Here is a 25105-nt window from a genome sequence, read left to right as displayed (position 1 = left end):
TTTCAATGTTTAACACATTCGCTGCCTATCAAAAACATTCGGAACACCATACAGTTTGCAGTTTTTGATATTTGCCACACATTGTCTTGTTACAGCCGCGGCAATGATTGGAAGTATGATTTCCTTTACAAAATATTTTCAACTGATATTTTTGTCGTTTTAGGATAGTAACAGTGATAGTTGTTGGTAGACCTGGTGTTGCTAGGCGTAGTTCCAGATTTCGGGAGGCAAGGTATGGGATCCATAATTCTTCACACAGCCGAAGAATAAACTTACAAAGAGTGAGTATATTTTCAGTTATTTAGAGTATTATAAAACACGTACATAGGACATCGTCTTGAAGTAACTTTTGTAGTATAAAGACGCGTCATTTGGTCCTCTACACCCACAATTGTATCTTTGTGTTCACTTGTGTTCACCAACAATTTTATCTTTATTACGTAGATGATCAGTACCAGTATAAGGGTACCTAACCATTTACAATAAACATACATAAACATAATTTTACCCATCCGACAGGAATTTGAAAGAAGCCTCGTCGAATTTCCCAGAAAACGATAATAACTTACACATTGCCAATCTGGCCTCTTTAGACTTCTATGGTAGATTTGTTAGAAAAACCATTTAATAAATTTAGTAAACAATATTTTTTTTGTTAAATAAGACTTTGTTCCAAAATATTAAAAGTCATAAAATATGAAATTATTATTGCCTCAAATAAAAAAACTACAATAACTTCAAATCACAACAGGGGCCAAATTGACCCCTCCGACTGTCTAGTGTTAAAGTAAAGAAGCGACTTTTTCATCCATGTATTTAAATATTGTTGAAAAAATTTATTAGAAAAAATCCTTTGTAAAAGGTATAAAATTTTATTAAAATCCCTTTAAAGGGCTACATAACAACAAAACATTTTCGATTTTTATAAAAAATCATCATCAGTGTTAGATAAACTGGATGCTAGCTGAGCCACAAAAGAAAAATATTCGGGTAAAAACCGTTTAAATATAATATAGATGCGTTAAAAGTGCATACTTTAATAAAAAGCCCAATGATGGTCACATGGCAACTAGGATAATGCCCTAAGGTAATGTATTGAAATTTCCCAACACGTGGGATCCAAATTGAGTTATTTACATTTCAATGACTTAATGGCAACTTTATACCTTTTACAAAGGATTTTTTCCAATTTTGTGATTGATGGTATACAGCCAACTACAGGAAAAACATTTTCTTTTCCTTGTGGATTTTTTAAAAAATTTATCTTTATGGATTTGTGCTAACCTGTGTTCATCGTTTGTTAAATTTGTAAAAAGATAAAAAATATCAAAAATACAGCGCAATTTCGTGAAAAAATTTAAGTTTTTCGTACCGGTGACAGTAGTCACAACTATATCTACCAAAAAATGTAAAATTTATTCATAATACGTTAAATTTTTTAAATATTCACAAAAATTGTCTTAGGATTTGGTTAGAACAGGAAAAGATTGGTTTTTCTACTTCCCGATACGCGATACGATAATGGTTGTTTCCAAGTAACAAATTATTAATAATAAGATTCCATATAGCATCATTTTGTCGTAGTCGTTGAAGGATACGCACCTTCCAAAATGCGGCGATTTATTTTTCTTATATTTAGTTTATTTTGTGTGAATGTGAAATGTTTTAATTTCGATATGGACTTTCCGATCATTTTTACAGATCGTTCGCCTGAAAAAACTTATTTTGGTTATTCTGTTGCTATGTATCCAGGGGAATTCAGTGAAAAGTAAGTTTTGTATTTTTAATATTTATTGAACTCGCTGACTCGCTCTGTAGCTCAATAGTAAGAGAGCCTATCTTTGTCTTGCAGAAAAACAAAAAAATACAAGATATTCAGAAAAGCAAAGCCCACTTTTTTACTGTTTAGAAGTTTAGAGATTTTTGGTACCTCTAATAATTTTTAAGTTATTTTGAAAAAATGGATTTTTTCAAAATTAAAAATTTTACTTAAAACAATTTTTTTTAAATAAGCACGTTGAATCAATGAAACTTACAGATCAAATAAGCACAACATAAATACAGCAACTTGTGAAGCGGTAACGATTAATTTCATTTAAGTTGCTAACTAGGGGGTGATTTTCCCGATATTTTTTTGCCAAAACAAAAGTGACCAACTGTCTTTGTGTGTAACTTGCTTACATTTGATGCTAGAATCTTTTTTTATAAAAACAGAAATACACTTTTTAAACTCATTAAAAAAGTTGTAATCAGTTTTCTCCAAAAAGTGCTTCATTTTTTGGTTATTTCACGTTGAAATATTCTATTTGTAATTTGGAGAATATGAACCTATTTTCTTTAGCTATAACTCTGCTTCTACTAGGTCTGGAAACCTCATGCATACACCATTATTTTCACTTTTTTACAGGCTATATTTTTGTTAATAATGTTTTTTCGATAAAATACTTACTTTATTTGCGAAAAACCATCTAAAAACGTGGTTATTTTGTTGAAAAATTAACATATTCACTCACAAATAACTCGAAAAGTATTGACTTATTGAAAAAACTGTATAAGATAAAAGTTGCTTAGAATTAGTCAGTTGATCGAATCACCCCCAGGGCAAAAGCACACATCGGCACAATATCACTTTTTTCCTTTGACATGTTAGCTATGCGTATGCCAAATTTCATGTCCATCCAAACGGTTATTTAAAATTTACAGCAAAAACCGTCAAAGAACGTATTACTATTCCGTACCCCGCAGAGACCATCAAGTAGTTGTAACCCTCCCCCTTAGGCCCCTTAGTTAGACCATCCTGATTACACCTCTGGCCCCATTGGATTTTCCATTTTTGAAGCCTAGTCTTTAAAACCTATAACATGAAATTTCGATTTTGTGATTAAGCAACAAATATGAGGCACTTGAAATATGCCTAAAAACGCTGAGACATTCTCAGCAAATTCCGCTTATTCGTATGATTATTAGAGCTCAAATCTCTGAAAATTTTGAAGTGTGTTTAATTTGTAGAAGAATAATTTTAACATTTGTTTTTAATACAGATTTTAGACCTCTACAAATAGAGTTTGTCGGTATATTATAAATAAAATTTTATTTTGCTTAAACGTTCCGGCTATTTGTTTTGAATCGGTACCGGTAGAATATTACATACTATTTCACTATGCCCTAGCTCTTCAGATATCCGGAGCACGAATTGTGCTCTTACGCCATTTATTTGGTTTTTACAAGGTATGTAAATATGTATATAAATATGTAACTTTCTGCAGATATTTGTTTGTTTGTTAACTTGATTATATTATCAATAACTGACTAATTGTTTATTAAATAATAATAAACATCATAGTGTATCGTCTGTTTAGAATAAACTATTTTATATTTTAGACATTATAATCTATAATTCCCAAGTTCACGACCTTTTGTCGTTGTGTGCTACAAAATTTATAAAATACTATTAAACTATAAAAAGATAATTATAGTAAAATATATCTTCTTCTATTGGTGCTTATTTGTTTCGAATATTGGCAATCATTCTGGTTATAATTATTTTATTAACTGATGCTTTAAATAGATTAGTTGTTGTGGAGAACCATTTCCTCGGGTTCTTTAACCATGATATTCTTCTTCTATCATTTTCCCGCTTTCCGAATACTTTTCCTTGAAGGATTATTTTCAGTAAGGGTAGGGGAGCAAAGTTTGCTAAATTTGCAGTCACTCGAGTGATATGGGGACCTATTGGGTTGTGATTAATAGGTCCTAAAACCAAAAGTACAATTTTGGATTTTAGTGGAGACTTTTCACTTTTTAATTAAATTTTCCATTTCCAACAATCTATCCATAATTCTAAAAAATGTCTCGAATAAAATTTGCTTATTTTTAAGTAAAAAATCCAAATCTGCAATAAAAATTTAGGGGTCTCCTTAACGATTTTAAAGTAACCCCCACCCCACCTCCGTGAAGTGTCGTGTTTATTGGTACCTACCGTTCGATAGATTTTTCAAAAACATTTTGAAAGTGTATTTTGCAGTTTTTCGATCTGATGTTCATTTTGCGAAATATCGCGGGGTTTGTATTTAAAATTTTAAATTTACCCCCACCCCTCTCCGTGGGTGAGAGTATTTAGTACCATATTCGATAGATTTTTGAAAAATATTGAAGACGTATTTTTTAGTTTTTCTAAACTTTTTGACTCACCCATTTCCTTACGCCCCGCTCAAATCATCAGATTTTTGAAATATACACTCTTTTGCACGTATTTAACTTACCTTATCTTTTTTTCTTTTTTGAAGTTATACTTCTTTACCGGCGGTAGAGGGTGATTTTTTTATATGTTAAAACCTATCAGCCCGGCGCATGCGCATTATAACTTTGTTCTGATTGGATGTTCAAATGACATGTCAAAAATTATCCGATATGGCAGCTGTGGTTTGAAGGTAAAGGTAAAGGTAAACAAATGTATAATATATTAGTTTTATTGTTGTGAGGACAGAAACAAAAAAGTTTATAATATTGTAGTGACTTTTAAATAGTTTTTAAAAGCAACAGGTACGTAATAATTGTTAATGTATCATGGGTATAAACCTACCTATTTGATCTGCCAAAATACATAGTATGTAATACTTTTATTTATATAATTTGATTACCATCAAAATTTCTATCAATATTCACCTAATATATTGTTTTTTTACTCTATGTTTTGTTGTATTTTTTCAATTCTAAATCATTTTAATTCAAAATTAAAATAATTTGATCAATTTTCAAAATATCAAAATATCACAAGTTTAATCCGTTTAGTTAGTCGATCTTCGTAAATAATGACACATAGTGTCCGTGGCTAAGCGGAGAAGGCGAATGAATTCCAATACCAACCGCTCTTATCAGCGCTGGTTCGAGTCCCAATAGAAACTTTCTTTTTTGTTTTTTAATACATTTTATGATTGTAAGTATATTTATTATATAATTGTATTTTCAGAAAATACGTATTTAGTTAAAAAAAATTTCGACAATTAATGTTCAGACATCATTTGTGGCTTGTTTAATGTGTTTGTGTGTGTTTTATTCTTTTATTATTTTAATTTTTGGCACTGTTCTAATAAAAATGTTTGAGAAGTAGTAAGTATAAATTAGTTTAATATTTAAACAAAATATAAATAAAAAGTATATTAATTTCGTTTAAATCATATAACAGAAGTATAACTTCTTACGTGCGTACAAAGTACACACACATTCTTTTTTCTTTAATTTCTTTGTTTTTTTCCTCATCTTTTTTTTCGGGCCCCCCTTAACGAACTTCCCTGTGTGAAGAGCCAGTATATGGTAGAGGTAAATCTGCAGGGTACCAGGTTTCTCCCCATATGATAATCTGACGCGCTCGAGTAACTGCAAAAATCCCCGCTTGGGCTCCCCTACCATAATCTGTAAGTATTCAGTGCCGTTTCTCATTGTGTGTCTGAAATATTCTAACTTTCTCCTGTTAATCGCATATATCACTTATCTTTCTTTCTTCGTAGTACGGTCTCGTTGGTTATCTTGTCCGTCTATAGCGATACTCAACCTTTTTCTTTCCCTGGGCCACATAGTAGCTATTGCCACAGCTTGCGGGCCGCAATCAAGATGAAGTAATATACAGGGTGTTTCATTGGGAAACGGAAATACTTGAATGGTTAATAGAGGTAAATGAGGCGGTTCTAGACAAACTAAATTTATTGCTCCACTGACTTTATAACCGAGTTACAGGGTGTTTTATCGATTTTGCCCATTTCTTTCTGGACCCATAACTTAAGAACCACCTTGTATATTTTTTTGATATTTGGTACACATATGTCGAATTTAGAATCCAAACCATCCAACTACTAATCACAAGAAACATCCAGGTCCGGATTAAACAAAATTTTAAATCCATTGTGACCTTGAAACAACATCCTGTATATTGAAATTTTCAAAACCCGTTTGCACATTTGAAAAGAGCTTTAATGGAGCTTCCATTTTTTGCGCAGACAATTCAATGACTTTAATTTTGAAATTATGTCGAAATTTTTAAGAACTCATACTTTCAAAACAAAAATTTCGATATAATTATTTCAAAATTAATGTCATTAAATTGTCTGCGCAAAAAATTGAAGCGAGCAATTAAATTTAGTTTTTATGCTCTTTTTAAATGTGCAGACGAATTTTGAAAATTTTAATATACAGGGTGTTGTTTCAAGGTTACAATTATTTAAATTTTTTTTTGTTAATCCGGACCTGGATTTTTCTTGTGATTACTAAATGGGTCGTTGCAATGTAGTAAATAAGTATTGATTATTTTTAAAATGAGTATGTTTTGTTCATTAACTTTATTAATTTATTATTAAAAGTTAAAAATACCTTGTTTTCTAATCAGAGTTCTTAAAAATTTCAATATAATTTAAAATTAAGGTGATTAAATTGTCTGCCCAAACACTGTCACTCCCAAACACACCTCAAACACATCGGATCGGCACACTATCAAATAGTTAGAGAAAACACGTGAAATTTGACAAATAATTTGATCACAGGGCCCTTTAGTTAGGCTTCGGGCCGCATAAAAAACACTAGAGGGCCGCATGCGGCCCGCGGGCCGCAGGTTGAGTATCACTGGCTATGATATCCTTAGAATTCGCCTGTATAGCTACATCTCGAAGGCTTCAAGTTTTTTCTCCATCGCTTCAGTGAGTGTTCAGGATTCAACTCCGTAGTATAATATTGAGAAGATACAACATCGTAGGAGTCTTACTTTTATTTCTAGATTAAGGTTGTGGCTATTAAACAGTTTGGCCATGGTGTTAAATGTACTCCTAGAGCCTTCTCTATTCTATATTTTACTTCTTGTGAGTGATCCCATTGTTCGTTTACTATTGTTCCAAGATAGTTATACTAGTTTAGTAGTAGAAGTATAAGTAGTAGTAGTAGTAGTAGTATAATAGTAAAATATACAGGGTGTAACGAAAATACAGGTCATAAATTAAATCACATATTCGGAGACCAAAAATAGTTCGATTGAACCTAATTTACCTTAGTACAAATATGCACATAAAAAAAGTTACAGCCCTTTGAAGTTACAAAATAAAAATCGATTTTTTCGAATATATCGAAAACTATTAGAGATTTTTTATTGAAAATGGACATGTGGCATTCTTATGGCAGGAACATCTTAAAAAAGAATTATAGTGAAATTTGTGCGCCCCATAAAAATTTTATGGGGGTTTTGTTCCCTTAAACCCCCCCAAACTTTTGTGTACGTTCCAATTAAATTATTATTATGGTACCATTAGTTAAATTCAATATTTCTAAAACTTTTTTGCCTCTTAGTATTTTTTCGATAAGGCAGTTTTTATCGAGTTGCGGCTTCTTTTTTAATATGTTTACATAAAAATTTTATGGGGGTTTTCTTCCTTTAAACCCCCCAACTGTTTGTGTATGTTCCAATTAAACTTTTACTGCGGTACCATTAGTTAAACACAGTGTTTTTAAAACTTTTTTGCCTCCTTGTATTTTTTCGAGAAGGCGCTTTTTATCGAGATATTACTTCTTTTTTAATATGGTTCAAAATATACCTAAAAATGTAAATTATAAATAAATTTTCATATTATTACCAAGTCTCCATGATCGTACTTAGCCATATACAAATATGTGGTGGATTTGACAAATATTCAAAATATCTCGATAAAAACTGACTTTTCGAAAAAGTACTGAGAGGCAAAAAAGTTTTTAAAATAGTGTGTTTAACTAATGGTAATACAATAATAATTACATTGGAACGTACACAAAAGTTTGGGGGGGTTTAAAGGAACAAAGCCCCCATAAAATATTTATGGGGTGTCCAAATTTCACTATAATTTTTTCTTAAGATACTACTACCATAAGAATGCCACATGTCTATTTTCAATAAAAAATCTCTAATAGTTTTCGATATATTGGAAAAAATCGATTTTCATTTTGTAAATTCAAAGGGCTGTAACTTTTTTTATGTGCACATTTGTACTAAGGTAAGTTAGGTTCAATCGAACTATTTTTGGTCCCAGAATATGTGATTAAATTTATGACCTGTATTTTTGTTACACCCTGTATAATAAGGATATAATTACGAAAAATTGCGAAAAAGTGCTAACATTTTTATCTTAGGAGGTTGCATGTTATTCGAAATGTATAGGTAGTTGGTAATTCTATGGGTACATTTTGATAACCTACATTTTTTAAACAAATAACAGATATTTAACAAAGCTCTGATACTGCTTTCTTATTATGGCATGCCTGATTTAAATATTATATTTATATGGGATTAAACCATAATTATCGATGTAATAAAAATTACATTTTTAATTAACTAATGTTTGACGTTTAGATTTTCACACCGGAAGTCGTTCTCAAAAAAGATTATTTTAAAAAAATTCTGGGAAGATCAATTACCAAGTGTTTTAAGTTATGATAACCACAAAGATGTCATAACCGCATATGATACATAGGTATATAATTTGGAAACTCTTGCGTCACTCAGTAGTTTGAAGCATTCGAGAGCTTTCCAAAAAATTTAAAAAATATTACATTATCTAATATTTTAATAAAAATTCTGAAATCTCTCTCTCTCTCTGTCTCTCTCTCTCTCTCTCTCTCTCTCTCTCTCTCTCTCTCTCTCTCTCTCTCTCTCTATGCGTTTCTTGGCCAAAAGTGTTAGATTGCTGTCTGGCCGGGACAGCGCATCCTCTTTTGTTTTTATTCTCTGGATAAACTGGGTACTATTTCTGTCAATTCTCTTCTATTTTTTGCTCTCTTTTTGACTTCACCCCATCTATAAAAAATAAATAAAAATGAAATAAAAGTTCTTAAATAATATTCATCAAATGTTGACTTCTGTATAACGGACTCCCCTTGTTGAGTAAATTGACTCTTCCATCTATTTCACATGCCGTGACGATTTGACGTCATTATAAAAGCTTCGCTTCAAAAATTGTTTCCGTTATTTTTCAACCCTATAACGAGTAGGTAATGCACGAGAAAGTAGCATTGTATTTCTTTTATTTTGTATATCTCATTTTCGATTAATTATGACATGACTCGAACTTCAATCGCTTTTTGACTAATAATATATTTTTAATGGATATGGAAATTTTGTAGTATTAATGATTCTTTAACATCAACACTTAGATGATTCATTTTTGAAAACACTTCAACCAATTTTGTTAATGATCAATTTTATTTGATTTTCATTTCTTGTCATTATTTTTCTTCTTTACGTTATCTTCGCGTCACCATGGCTGTTTTGATCTTAAATAAGGACTGGATACGAGGAGTAGTTAAAGTTTAAAATTTGTGCCGTCTGAGATAATAATGAGCGAATAAAATTAGCTACAATCGGAAAATTGAAAGAATAGGGTTTTTCATTTACAGTCTTTTGTTTCGAGCTCCTGCTCCTATCATATTTATTATGTCGTATAATCTGTGTATATTAATATTATACACAAATTATACAACATATGACATAATATCGAAACAAATGACAATCGATGAAAAGCCCTATACCCATGAACGATCACATCAATCAGATATTTTGTAGTTGCTATCTTTTTCTATAACAAACGTTTGTTATTTATAGAAAAAGACCTGGGTTTGTTCATGGGTATAGGGCTTTTCATCGATTGTTATTTGTTTCGAGCTTCTGTCAAATGTCGTATAATCCGTGTATAATATTAAACATTCCCTATTCTTTAATTTTTTAGACTGTAGTTTAGTTTAAATTTTTAGTGTAGATAATAATCGGTCGTGATAACCTATTTTATTTGAATTTTAAAATTTTCTGTTTGCTGATAAAGAACCAATCAAAATTTCTTAATTTCAACCATTTTCTTGTTTCGACTTTCTATTTCGATGAATTTTTCTTCTGTTGGAAAAGTTTCTTGCATTTAAAGTTGCAACTTTGAGTGATGTATTATTATGTATTAGACGTCTTTCTCAAATATGTACCTCCAATTTTTGTCCCCCCTCCCCAGAATCCGTGGAAATAACTGATACTCTATCAGTGTGAGATTCTGAATTGTTTATTTTGCTTACCTTGGGTAACTCCGTTTTTCTTTAGATTAGTGATCATTAAGATTATTTACATCAACGTCATAACTATAACATCCATACAAGATAGATAGGTAGGTACTGGAAGAATAAAAAGAAAAAATATCCAATTTAAGATATTTACTTTGATTTTGCTATATGAAGGAATAATAAAAATCTGTTAAAATAAAGTCACCACTTTAGTAATTTATTAACTCAATAGTATAGACCAGGGCGGATCTGTTTTGAGGTGGATGTGAGATTTATTTATTTATTTATTTATTTATAGTACTATACAAATGACCTGGCCTTTTGTGACTAATCCAGGTCGTTTCCTGATGGGATTACAGTAGTTTATCTTTACATTATTATTATTTTAAGAATTTTCTATATTTGACTAATTAACAATAGCCCTAATCTACTACTAATTATGAAAACTACAAATTGTAAACAATTCTAATAAATAATTCTAATGAACAAATAATAACAAATAAACAAAAACCAATAAACAAAATATAAATTATTAATTTTTTTTTTGAACATATAATTTTTATAAAAGTGCTCCCATTTCTCATTCTCAGATGAGAAATGCCAGCATTCTTCATCTAAAAATAGTCACGAATAATTTTAAGTGCAGGTCTAATCGACTTTATGATATTCTTAATGGTATTTCGGTGAGCCTCAGACCATTGAGTTTTAAAATTTCAGGCTTTTAGTTTATTTTTTTTTTGTTTGATTAATAATTTTTTTATTTTTGATTTATTTTATTTTATATTTGATATTAATTTTTAATTTTTTATTATATAAATATTTATTTAATTATTCCAATATTTTATTTTATATTTTTATAGGTAATTTTAATTTTTTTTTGTATAATTTCTTATTTAAATTCAAAGAGGTTGGATATTATTTACTTGATTTCTTCTTCGTCTAATATTATATAATTCTAATTGTTTCTTTGATATTATGTCCGCTAAATTGTTTAATGTATTAAATAATTCTTCATTTTGTATTATATTTTCTATATTTATGCCAAGAAGGTCTCTTCTCATTCTTTGTAGTTCTTGTGTATTTGTTTGTCTTTCGCAAATAAATACTATGTGTTCTGGTGTGCCTATTTCTCCACATTCACAATATTCATTGTCTTTTAAGTTAAATCTATGTAGGTATGTGATATAATCTAAATAAAAATGTGAGAGGTGGATGTGAGAGGTGGCATTCCGATTTTTGCAGATAAAATTAGGTGACAACTTCAGTAATTATAATTGACTTATGCTCCTTCTGAAATTTAATATGCCCGGAACATTAATAAAAAAATTAAAACATTTAAACATTTCGAAAAACATCGATTTTTTTTTTCTACTTTCTTTGCTTATAACTTGCTTATTTTTCTAACCTATCACTGGAATGTGCTTTACAATTTGGTTTTAGTTTCGTTATAATCGGCGTTCTGGAAAGATCGTAATTTACATTTTATTATTTGTTGTTTCCGGTGGTGGACAATATACCCCAGGATTATATTACTATAAGTCGTAATATAAGTACATATTTTAATTGTTTTTTAGTCATTATGGCAAAAAATATATTTTTCTTTGTAAACAATACTTTTTCTCCTGTAAAAAATCACATTTAAAAAAATTTTTTATTAGTAATTTTATTTATCATGGAATCCAGTTATTCCATGATTCCAGTTATAAATCCCAATTGGCTTACTGAAAAGGAACTTTAAGTATTCATTGATGCCGAATAAGGTTTATAACAAAAAACTAAGTGTATTTAAAAAAAAATTAAACAAATCCGCTGTTTTTAAGTGTATTTTCTTGTGGCGTACAAAGTACGCCACGCGTGTAGTTATGTTATAACTTGATGCGCGGGTAGTTAAAGGATAGCATACTTAAACCGTCCACCAAATTTATAGCCATTTAAACCGTCCATTATAGACTTTGCATAATAATTTTGCAATCTAAATTTTTTTAAAAAAGTTCAAATTTTTTAAAATTTTTCTGAACAAGAAGTGAACCATTTAGAAGTTTGCTAATATTTTTACATATCAAGAGGCGCTCTGCCTATCTAATACACTTTACAGAATTAAAAAAATCGGATTATTTAAGTGGCCTCAGCACTCTTTTAAAGTTGTAAACAATTTTTTGGCTTATAAACAAATATAGTGAGGACGTTTGAGTTGGAATAAATTCATTTTCTCGAGAATGGGCGACTCTGGAGATAAATCCCGAAACAGGTCGATTTTTTATATACAAATTATAATTTTTTGGCATATATATCATACTAGTGACGTCATCCATCTGGGTCTGATGACGTAATCGATGACGAAGGTTATTTAAATTTCTATTCATTAGTATATATAGACATTGACATAATTATTTATACAGGGTGCCCAAATTTTTTTTAAGTAATTGAGACAAAAAGAAGAAAGTGTGTAATTTACTTAATTCGAAAAACATTTTACTGTTGTCCTAAAACAGAAAAAAATGTTTATTTGATAAATAACTGAAAAATGAATTTATTCCAACTCAAACGTCCTCACTGTATTTGTTTATAAGCCAAAAAATTGTTTATAACTCTAAAACAGTGCTGAGGCCGCTTAAATAATCCAATTTTAGTTCTGTAAAGTGTATTAGTATAGATAGGTAGAGCACCTCTCTATATGTAAAAAAAATTAGCAATCTTCTAAATGGTCTACTTTTTGTTCAGAACGTTTTTAAACAATTTTAACTTTTTTAAAAAAATTTAGATTGCAAAATTATTATGCAAAATCTATTAAGTCTATTTTAATGAAATTTGTTGGTCGATTTAAGTATGTTATAAGAATTTTCTAAGCGAATTATGAAGGTTCTAAGTGCAACGAAAGTGGTTGAAAAACATTGAATAAAACTTACTTATTTTGTCCCCTTATTTTGTATTTATTGCTATTTTGCAGAAAGGTTGATCATTTAAGACATTTTTAACTAGACGTATATGATACAAAATTCAATTATCTTTTTTTATTTCCCCACGACTTTTTTCCAAAATGAATTGTTTTAAAGTTATAAGCAAAGAAAAGTAGAAAAAATCGATGTTTTTCGAAATTTTTACATATTTTAATTTTTTTATTAATGTTCCGGGCATATTTGAGAAGGAGCATAAGTAAATTATTATTATTGAAGCTGTCACCTAACTTTATTTGCAAAAATCCGAATGCCACCTCGCACATCCAAAGATAGACGTTTTTTCACAGATCTGCCCTGGTCTAAATAATATATTTTAGTTGTAACCAAATTATATTTTGTTCTATGTGGACACCATAAAATGAAAATTTTCGTTCGGAATATAATGATAGGGGAGCCCAAGCGGGGATTTTTGCAGTTACTCGAGCGCGTCAGATTATCATATGGGGAGAAACCTGATACCCTGCATATGTACCTCTACCATATATTGGCTCTTAACACAGGGGAGTTTGTTAAGGGGGGCCCGAAAAGAAAATCTATCCTTAAAAAAAGTCGAAATTGTCAGATTAAGATAAGGTAAGTTGAGTACATTCAAAAGAGTGTATATTTCAAAAATCTGACGATTTGAGCCGGGCGTAAGGAAATGGGCGAGTCCCCAAATTTCACAAGAAAAAAGCGAATATTTCGCGAAATGAATGACCGATCGAAAAACTAAAAAATATGTGCTCAATATTTTTTAAAAATATATCGAATGATACCAAACACGACTTCCCACGGAGAGGGGTGGGGGGTAAATTTAGTATTTTAAATACGAATCCCGCGATATTTCGCGAAATCAACATCAGATCGAAAAACTGTAAAATACACTTATTTAATATTTTTAAACAATCTATCGAATGGTACTATACACGACCCCCCACGGAGGTGGGGTGGGGGGTTACTTTAAAATCTTAAATAGGTGCCCCCATTTTTATTGCAGATTTAAATTCCTTACGAAAAAATAAGTAACTTTTATTCGAAACATTTTTTCGAATTATGCATAGATGGCGTTATAATCGGAAAAAACGATTGTTGGAAATGGAAAATTAAATTAAAAAATGGCAAGCGCCCACTAAAATGGAAAATGTTACTTAACTTTTTTTGGTTTTAGGACCTACTCTTCACAACCCAATAGGTCTCCAAAGCGCTCGAGTGACTGCACATTTAGCATACTTTGCTCCCCTACCATAAAGTATTAACAATATTGTTAACGTCATGACAATAATATGATAACGTCATGATGCATTCTTGGAACACCTTTTGACGCCTGTTGTTTTTATGCAGTATGCACAAGTATGTGTATCAGTCAAAAGGAAGTTGACGTCATTACATACCTGAAACTACGGAAATATTTTGTTTATGTGATGCCAGCCTGCATCGTAAGTGACCCAATATTTTCTTTATTAATCATGCAAATAATGAATATTTGCTACATAAAGGTTGTTCAATAAGTTTTGCACTTCGATAAAAAAAACACAATTTTATCATTTGGAATAAACTTTATTATTCAGTATAGTGTCCCTTAACATCAACACGCTTGTTCCGACGAGATTACAATTTATAAATTCCATCCCTCCCTGAAGTGAGAATATCGAAGGTATGCAAAACACGCTTCCACAGCTGCCATGACCTCATCATTTGATGAAAAACGCTTTCTACGCAACAATTTTTTTAGATATTGAAACAGATGAAAGTCGATAGGGGCCAAATCTGATGAATACAATGGATGCTCCTACAATTCGAACTTTAATTTATGGTCGTATTAGGCGGTTCATTTTTCTGAGGAAAAATTATTTTTTTCTTCTGCAAACCTGGTCTCTTTTCACTAATTTTTTCCTTCAGCTGGTATAAAAGGTTATAATAATATCGAGAAATTATTGTTTCACAAGTTTCCAAGTAATTCACAAACGAAATTCCTCTCGCATCCCAAAAAACTTATGCTAAAGCCGGGTCCAGACTAATAAGTAACAAAACATGTTACCTAATAGCAAAGTTGTACAAAAAATTTGTTGTACAACTTTGTTCTGTAACTTGTTATAATATAGCATAAGCATCCAAACTATATAACAAAAAAAAATAACAAATGCGCATAACTTTTGCAGCATTTTAGCTGGGTAGCTGGTAGGTTAGGCGTACTACTTATAGTCTAAGAGCTAGTATATTGATAATTATGACCCCTTTCAGGCTGACACCTCAGTGGATACAGGAATTAGCAATAAGGGATGAAAGGGAAAAGCTAGTGTAGTCTTTAAAGGTTTTCATCTCCTATTTTGTTAAACCTCCATCGATTTGCATGAAAATTGGTGACTAGTTAGAACATACCTCAGGAAATAAAAATGATTTGGTGCCAACTTGCACTTTTACCCTGGGGGTGGATACCACCCCTTCTCGGGGTGAAAACGATTTTATTAAAAATAACCCCACAAATCGATAGAGGGACAAATTATAAGTAAAATTTGTAATCATGTTATTAAAATAAATCAATACATTTTGAGTTATTAAAGATCAAAGATTTGTCTGTTTAAGAGCACATGCGTGAAGTTACGGATGATAAAAAGAACATATTAATTAATTGAATGTTACTAAAATATTATTTTTATATTATTTCGATATTATAAATTTAGCAAAAGTGTATTCGAATATGTCAAATGTACCCATTATTGGACACCCCAGTTTCTGGACAGATTCAGTTTATAATAAAAAAAAATTCAATTAAATATCGAAATAATATAAAAATAATATTTTACTAACATACAATTAATTAACATGTTCTTTTTATCATCCGTAACTTCACGCATATGCTCTTAAATAAACAAATCTTTGATCTTTAATAACTTATAAAGTATTCATTTATTTTAATAACATGAATAACAAATTTTACTTAAAATTTGTCCCTCTATCGATTTGTGGGGTTATTTTTAATAAAATAGTTTTCACCCGCGGGAAGGGGTGGTATTCACCACCAGGGTAAAAGTGCAAGTGGGACCAAATCAGTTTTGTTTCTTGAGGTATGCTCTAACTAGTCACCAAAATAGGAGGTGAAAACCTTTAATTACTGCACTAACTTTCCCCTTTCATCCCTTATTGCTACTTCCTGTATCCACTGAGGTGTCAGCCTGAAAGGGGTCATAATTAGTGTTGCCAGGTCCGATTTGTTTTTAATCGGTACATAAGCAAAAACAAATCAGGATTTAGGGTTGTAGATCGGGACAAATAAACAACAATAGCCCAGTAAATGACCGTTTTGGAGTATAATTTTTATATGAAAATATATAAATTAATGAAAATCTGGTTTTAGGTTCTACTTACTGTCTACTTCAAAGTTGAACTTGTACCGTTGGTTGCTTTTACTTGGGGGGTGGCAGTTACAGTTACCCCTTTTCGAGGATAAAAAACGCGCGTTTAAAGTAAGTCCCAAAATGGATTAACTGACTAACTCTAAAAAACTTTTGTTCTATATAATTTTTAAACTAAGTCAATACTTTTCGAGTAATTTTATCGAACAAAATATTCTTAGTAAAAATGTAGCTTTTAAAAAAGCAAAAAAAAATTGTATGTTCAGAAAGTCTATAAAACCAGTAAAGCAAAGTTGTAGCTCATCAAAAATACGTTCTTATTCCTCAAATTCCAAATCGAATTTTTCAACTTGAAATAACCAAAAAATTAAGCAATTTTCGGGCAAAACCTAAAATTTTTTAGTGTTTAAAAAATCTTTAATTTTGTTTTATATAAAAGTCTCTAGTATTAAATCTAAGCGAGTTACGCTCAAAATAAAGTTGGCCCCTTTTTTTGGTAAAAAAATCGTGAAAATCTCCCCCTATTTAGCACCGTAAATAAAGTTAATCATTACCGCTTTACCACTTACTTTATATGTGTATTGTTTATACGATCTGTAAGATTTAGCGGTTGGTAGTTTTGAAAAAAATTGGTTTTATAGTGAAAAAAAATTTCCTAAAATATTGGAAAATAAAAGTATTAGGGATACTAAAACTTAAGGAGTAAAATGTAGGTAGATTTTGCTTTTATAAATATGATAGATTCATTTTGTTTTTCTGTAAGACAAAAATTGGTTAAAATATTGCTGTTCATATTTTGCATACACTCGTGATTAGTGACCCGTTCAGGCCCTTTCAATCATGTAAAAAATACATAAGTAAAGTAAATTTTTTGTAAGGTTGTAACGATTTTTTGCAAAAAAAAGGAGTCAACTTGATTTTGAGCATAACTCGCTTAGGTGGGATGCTAGAAACTGTTTTAAAATATAAAAATGAAGCTTTATTAAAAAGTTTCAATTGATTTTTCTCGAAAAGTGCTTCATTTCTTGGTTATTTCACGTTGAAATATTTGTCCATCTCCGGACTTATTTTATACGCGCGGTTTTCACCCCCGAGTAAAAGCAACCAACGGCATAAGTCGTCTAAATTTTCATGCAATTCTGAGTTAATCCTGAAAATTTCACGGTATCGCCGTATTTCCCGTTCATTTACTGGACTACACGGTGTTTCTATAATCTGTATTTAATCCTACATAATGATAATAATCAGACGAAATTACAAAAAAAAAATCGTAGATTAAGTAAATTATTTATTTTTTATTAAAATTATATTTTTCATTCAATTTTGCCGCTTTTAGGAGTGCCTTGTTTTTATAACATAGTTATAAAATTCACTGCAAGTCATTGGTTTTTGTGGGTGAAAATCGGGACATTTAGTGTCCCGATCAGGTACAAATCGGTACGCGTCCCCAGACCCCTTAAAATCGGGACGCCCCGCGCAAATCGGGACACCTGGTAACGCTAGTCATAATTGTCAATATACAATGGATACATTTCTCAGGAAAAACTCCATATTACTTATGACGATGATTTTTCGGCTCTAGCTCTCCGTCTATTATATAAAATATAGCGTCATACTTAGAGAATGCCATCATAGCAGCAGCAACTTGTGTAATTTTGTGCAAACGACACGGGCGTGTTAAATGAAGATTTTGAGTGCGGCCTTCATTAGTAGCTCTAGCAAAATATGGTGGTACAGCTCTTTTAGCTGATCTGGAAAGGGATGACATATACCCATCGACAAGAGACAGCAGTTTTAAAAACTTGAATGAAAAGTTCTGATTTTGTATTTCTCATAAATGAAATCGGCCATAAAATAGGCAGGAAAGACACATTTCAAGATGCAATTGAGGCGCTCAGGGCAACAATGGCCTAACCCCAAAGACGAAGTTTTGAGATAAATGCAATCTTGCAATCGAATTGACATTGTGCTTATGGGATGGCGCTACAAATTATATAGCGCCATTTAGCCAATTATAGAGGTAGGTTTAGCCACCACCCTTTAGCCTCTTGTTTTGATTCAGGATCATGGTGGTAAACGATAAACTTAAGTCTCATTTATATTGATAAATCGACGCACAAAATCTACTTTATCCTTTCGAAAACGCTATAAATGTTGCTGAGAGTGTCGCGCACGAATGTGTTGTTAGCGAATGGCGCATCCACGTGAACACAGGTTTGTAAAACCCAATATTTCATAAGTTTTTTTCAATTTTAGTATCTATTTAATTTATTCACCAAAATCAACTTAAACCAAACAAGATTAATATAATTCAATAGGTATTTTCAATACTTTTCAAACGAGATATCACTTGCCATATGGTCCCGTGTGAGATTATTGGTCAAAGTGGCTCTGTAGCGTCATCTGCCACTATTACGTCACCTGTTCTGACTATTTGACCCGTTTATAGGGCTTTTCATTCACAGTCATTTGTTTCGAGCTTCTGTCTTATGTTGTATAATCTGTGTATAGTATTAATATTCATTCATTTTTGCTTTATAACAATGTAAAAAACTGGCAGGGCAAAACTTTAGATCAAGTAGTAGCATCTGCAGATAATATAAATAGTTGTAAGGTATGTTAAGAGCAGTTACCGTTAGTAAAGGAAGATAGATTATATCCATCTCTGGAAATTCAACTTTCATTTACAGTATCAAGTTTTAGACAAACAGATAAGTTAGTTGGTAATAGATTTAATTTTAAAAAAGCAAATTTTGATTTGATGTGTGATTTGATGAGAAATATGACGTGGGAAGCTGTAACAGAGGAAATAGAGGTAGATAAAGCTCTAGATATCTTTTACTCAAAAGTACTTAATATATTTGAAGGATCTGTACCACAATATAATATTTACAAGAATTATTCTAATTTTCCGAAATGGTTTACGCCTGATATCAAAAAGTTGCTCAAACAAAAAAATAATTTTAGAAAGTTAAGACATGTTTCAATTTATTTTAACAATCAATTTATAGATACCAGAAAAAAACTAAGATCATTAATTAACATAGAGCACAGGAAATATATACGGCAAATTGAGGAAAATATAGAAAATGAGTTTAACAATTTCTGGAATTTCATTAATAATAAGAATTCTAAGTCTAATCAAACAGAAATATTTTATTTTGGGGGTAAAGAAATAAATCAGAGTGATACTGCTAATGAGTTTGCGAAATATTTTGAATCTGTTTATTCTACCGACATTTCTAGCTATAACACTAATTTTACAAATATTATTAGTAATAACAATGTTTTGAATTTACCATCAATAACAAGCGTAGATTATGATAATGCAGTCAAAAAGCTGAAACCAAAGAAAGCTGCCGGTATAGATGGCATCCCCCGTATATTTTAAAGGCATGCCAAGAGTGGTTAAAGTTACCATTATTACATATTTTTAATCTAATAATAACTTATTCAAAACTTCCAGAAAAATGGAAACTATCTTCAATTACTCCAATATTTAAGGCGGGTAACAAAAGAGATATTGAAAATTATAGAGGAGTCGCTATTATGTGTGCTCCATCAAAAATTTTCGAACAAATATTGCATGCTCATGTATATAATCACGTCAAAAATAGTATTAATGATCATCAACATGGTTTTATGTCGGGTCGCTCGATAAACACAAGTTTTATTTCATTCACCGAGTCTGCAAACAATGCGTTAGAAAAACAATTGCAATTGGATGTAGTGTATACGGATTTCGAAAAAGCCTTTGATAAAGTAAAACACGATGTTCTTTTAAGAAAGTTATGTAATTTTGGCTTATCTGATAATCTAATAAAGTTATTTAAAAGTTATTTGCAGAATAGGAGTTTTGTTGTAAAACACAATGGAAATACTTCTGGTAAATTTAAGGCTAACTCGGGAGTACCACAAGGGTCTAATCTTGGACCACTTTTGTTCTTAATGTTTATAAATGATTTAGCAAACGTCATCCAGTATTCAGATTATTTATTATTTGCAGATGATTTTAAGTTATTCAAAATAATTCAAACTGTTAGGGATTGCGTAATGATTCAAAGGGATATTGAGAACATTTTATTATGGGGTGACAATAATAAGATCAAATTCAAAATAAATAAGTGCTACGTTATGTCTATTACCCGTAAAAGAGAACCAATAGTATTTGATTATTTAATAGGACTGAATGTTTTAAAAAGGACCAGTGAGATCAAGGATTTGGGTTTGATTTATAATAATCAACTGTCATTTGCTACACATATTGGTAAAGCTGCAAAACGAGCGAACCGTATGCTGGGTTTTATATGTCGACAAACTTGCGATTTTACTAGTATTAAGGGTATAAAAATATTATATAATACTTTAGTTAGACCAATATTAGAATTTGGTTCCATTATTTGGGGACAACAACCGTAAGTACATTTAGAGGCACTAGAAAAAGTTCAGATAAGTTTCTTCGTTATTTGTATTTCAAAAAACATCATCGATGGCCTGATTATGGAACCATAAGATCAACCATGCTAAGGGAAGAATTTGAAGTTTTGTCTTTGACTAGTAGGCGCAAATTTGTAATGGCAATGATTTTATGTAAAATAATTAATAATATTTCAGGTACAATTGATTTACGAATGCGGATACCATTTAATGTTCCTCGAAAAGCAACGAGATATCAGTTGTTGTTTGGAAAAATAAGAACATCTGTTTGCTCTCCTCTAGAGGCCATGTTGAAACTAGCGAACAATATAAATTTAGTAAAAAACATTGATTTTACAATGTCAGTTGGTTGCTATAGATATATAGTGCAAGAGCACTTTAAACTAGTAGATGGATAATAGATATCATTAGTCTAGCTGTTTTTGTGTTAAAGTCTTCTATATCTGCCTATCAATAGTTGTGCTAATGACTGTATATATTAGTTATATTTGTTATATAAAGTTTATGATTATAACTGTCCATGTAAAAAGGTTTTAGGACCTGTTTGGATTTTTATAAATAAATAAATAAATAAATAAATAAATATACACGGATTATATGATTATATTATAAATGACAATCGATGAAAAACCCTATTCGCCAACTCAATCGACTATAGGTGGCAGTGCAGTTGCATGAAAATGGCCGATGTAATTGGGATATCGTATTTTTCTATAATTAATAGTGTTATTGATGTAATTAATTAATATAAATAAATTATTTATTAAATGAGCACATCCGACAAGCTTTCAAATGACGTCCATACATAGGTTAACGGATGATTGGTTTATATTTTGATCCCAATTCCTCTAGTTCCAAATAAGCGGCAGCACCCTCGCTTGAGCTCGCGAATTTCCTGCCTCCAAATTTCACTACTATTCGCCGTGTGCAAGTACTTGTAGGGGATACGAGAAACGATCGTGCGCGAATAGCGGAGAAATCTTGCAACTTTCTTAAATAATTCATTGTCAATTGAAATTGTCAAATTCAGGTAGGTATATTTCATATCTACTGTCAATGAAGAAGAAAAATTATGTGTTGCTCCACAATATTGATATGATATGCAATTATTATATAAAAGTAAATTTAATTAATAGTATTTTGCTTGTAGTAGTGCATTTTAATAATTAATTTTATTTACTACATACAATTGTTTACCTTTTAATAACATAACCTGAATCTTACTTTTCCTTCTTATAAATTTTTGGGCTATGGCCTTGACAATTGTCCAGCAACCAGGACCAATATGATTGGCCAATATAATTAAAAGTGCGAAAAAAGTTCGAACTTGCACGGCCCCAATAAGTAAATATAACCGTTCAAAAGATACGAGGGGAAGAGGACTTTTGGCTGACACTTTAATACATAGTTTTTTAATTCTAATTTTGTTTCAGAATTTTGATCGGATCTCCAAAATCAAATGACACCAAGTATCCAAACATTGAACGGCCAGGTATTGCTTACGATTGTCACATAAAAACGAAATGTAGACCAATTGACTTTCCACATTGTGAGTATAAAAATATTAGCTTAATCAATTTGTTTAAAAAATGCACAAATAAATTAATTTTCTGTAATCGGCTGTAGGTATACCATAAATCACAACAATTTTTATTTAAAAATCCTTTCCAAAAGGTTTATTTATTTAAAAGAACCCTTTCGGGCTACATCACAAAATGTTTTCGGAATGATAATTCCACCTTCAGTGCTCCTGCAGTGTATACATGTTTAAAGCCACTAAATATATGGGTGAAAACCTTTTCAATGTTATAAATTTGGTATTATGTTACCTACTTGCTGATAATATTATAGGATGTTTTAATTCTAAGGTGATTAACTTCATGGGAACGTAAGCTTCCCAACTAGGGGGTTTTGGGCCCAGAGAGAACCTCTCTAAACGGACCTTAGATACCAACTGAGTTACAACTTGCTACCTAAGGTCTGTTTAGAGAGGTTTAGCAGAGTCGGCAACCATCGACAAAACATGGATCCACTGTTACACAGTTCATGGAAGATTATACAGAAAGCTAGAATATGATATGGATGATACCCAATTTGGGTTCCGCAAAGGACTTGGAACAAGAGAGGCATTGTTTGCGTTTAATGTCCTCTCTCAAAGATGCTTAGATATGAACCTGGATATTTATTCCTGTTTCATCGACTTCTAAAAAGCGTTCGACAGGGTCCGACATGAAAAACTAATAGAATTATTGAAAAACAGAGATGTAGACAGACGAGATTCACGAATTATCATCAATCTGTATTGGAATCAAAAGGCCAATATAAAGATAGAAGAACAAGATTCCGAGAATATTGATATAAACAGAGGAGTAAGACAGGGTTGTGTTCTGTCGCCGCTACTATTTAACCTGTACAGTGAAGCCATATTTCAGGAAGCGATAGCGGAGCTAAGTGATGGAATCTCTATAAATGGAAGAATAGTAAATAACATATTCGCTGATGACACCATTATAATGGCAGACACCCTGGAATCGCTACAAAAATTGCTAAATAGAATTAACGATTATTGCATTCGATACGGACTAAAGATAAACAAGAAAAAAACTAAATTTATGATTGTCTCAAAAACAGAACATGGAAATGAAAGGTTAATGATAGAGCAAACCCAAATAGAAAAAGTTAAGACATACAAATATCTGCAAACCTAAGTTAGTGACAAAAATGACCAAAGCAAAGAAATTAAACTCCGAATTGAAACTGTAAGGTAAGCATTTATAAAAATGAAGACACTGCTTACAAACAAAGACCTTCAGTTGCCTCTCAAATTGAGGGCTCTAAGATGATACAAATTTTCTATATTGCTATACGGAATGGAAGCTTGGACATTGAAGAGTCAACACATAAGAAGAATAGAAGCGTTCGAAATGTGGTGTTAGAGAAGAATATTGAAAATGCAGTGGGTTCAAAGGATTACCAATGTTGAAGTGCTACGACGTTTAAATAAGGAGTTAGAAATTATGAAGAGTATAAAAAAACTAGAAAACTGGAATATTTGGGTCACATTACCAGAGGAGAAAAATATGAGTTGCTGAGAATTATTATGCAAGGAAGGATCCAAAGAAGAAGAAGCGTAGGAAGAAGACGCATCTCCTGGCTGAGGAACCTTAGCGAGTGGTTTAACTGTAGTTTATTATAGCTATTCAGAGCAGCAGCCAACAAAGTGACCACAGCCATTATGATATCCAACCTCAGATAGGAGGGAACTTTAAGAAGAAGAACTGTTACACACCAGAGACCAAGGAACAGTCGAAACAGTGGATGACTGAACGTGATGGTTTTTTTTTTTTGATCGATTTATCCAGATTTAGCTGCACGGACCTCACTTCCTTTAAGAGGAAAATTTACTAATCCTAGATATTTACGGTATCAGAAGAATTGAGCTCTGTGAGATTCTTTCCGTGTTATCGAGCCCAAGGTGACTTGGTATGGAACAGTATCTCCCAAAAATGTTCGTACACATCTGGCCGTCGAGAATAGTGCTATAGTACAGCTCCCTGCATGGTCTTATAGACATGTTCATTCGGACCCAGATTTTTTACGTTTTCCAGGAGGTTCTTCGGAATGGCTCCAGTAGTAGAGACTACAATAGGTATTGTCTGGGTACTTTGCATTCTCCATTGTCTTCGTATTTTTATTTCGCGATGTCTGTACCTACTTAGCGATCTTTTCACTAAATTTAGTGTGTAGATTATTGTTGACGGGTATCGCCACATCAATGAGTGTTGTTTATGTCGTTTATTTATTAACTAATACGTCTATTATGTAGGACACTTGGCACAACCTGATGGCATTCGAACTGGTGTGAACTCTAGGCTGGTGTGGGAATCTCGACAAGAACTTGACAGACTGGACCAACATAACAGTGTTATACTGGTATGGGTTCCAGGTCATCGGGGCATATACGACAATAAAAGAGCTGATGCACTTGCCAAGAGAGCATCAGCTACAAAATACCTGGGTCTAGAGCCGGCCGTGGGAGTGCCAAAAAGCACCGTCCGCGAACTAAAAAAAGCCTGGATTCGAAGCCAACACAACTCACACTGGGAGAGTGTACCCGGTCAAACACATGGCAAGATGTATATCGGACGGACATGTGTAGTAGGGCTGAGTTACTGCTGAAAACAAGCAGGAATCAGCTCAGAGTCATAACAGGTTTCCTCACTGGACATGCGCCAGTTAAGGGTCACCTGCATACAATGGGGCTGTTTCATGGAGACTTGAACTGCAGACTCTGTAACAGAGAACCTGAAACAGTCAACCATATTTTGCATG

General features: G+C 31.7%; 1 protein-coding gene across 2 annotated transcripts in view; it reads left to right on the top strand.

Annotated features, from left to right (window-relative positions):
• The first annotated feature begins 262 nt into the window (after positions 1–262).
• The window catches only part of LOC126887443 (integrin alpha-PS3-like), a 107167-nt gene continuing 82324 nt past the window's right edge, over positions 263–25105 (top strand). Inside the window, exons 1-2 of one of the 2 annotated variants that reach the window (XM_050654981.1) lie at positions 263–281; positions 22207–22322. Coding sequence is in view for 1 of the 2 variants with exons in the window: in XM_050654980.1 (XP_050510937.1) it covers positions 1611–1768; positions 22207–22322 (274 nt within the window). In the remaining variant the exon portion in view is untranslated. Of the gene's footprint in view, positions 282–1556; positions 1769–22206; positions 22323–25105 lie in introns of those variants that run through there. The other variant, XM_050654980.1, reaches the window with a different exon arrangement.

Source organism: Diabrotica virgifera, chromosome 6 (genome assembly GCF_917563875.1).
Source record: "Diabrotica virgifera virgifera chromosome 6, PGI_DIABVI_V3a".
Taxonomy (NCBI): Eukaryota; Metazoa; Arthropoda; class Insecta; order Coleoptera; family Chrysomelidae; genus Diabrotica; species Diabrotica virgifera.
The sequence above is the reverse complement of the archived record's forward strand: the minus strand, read 5'-3'. Positions and strand labels throughout refer to the sequence as shown.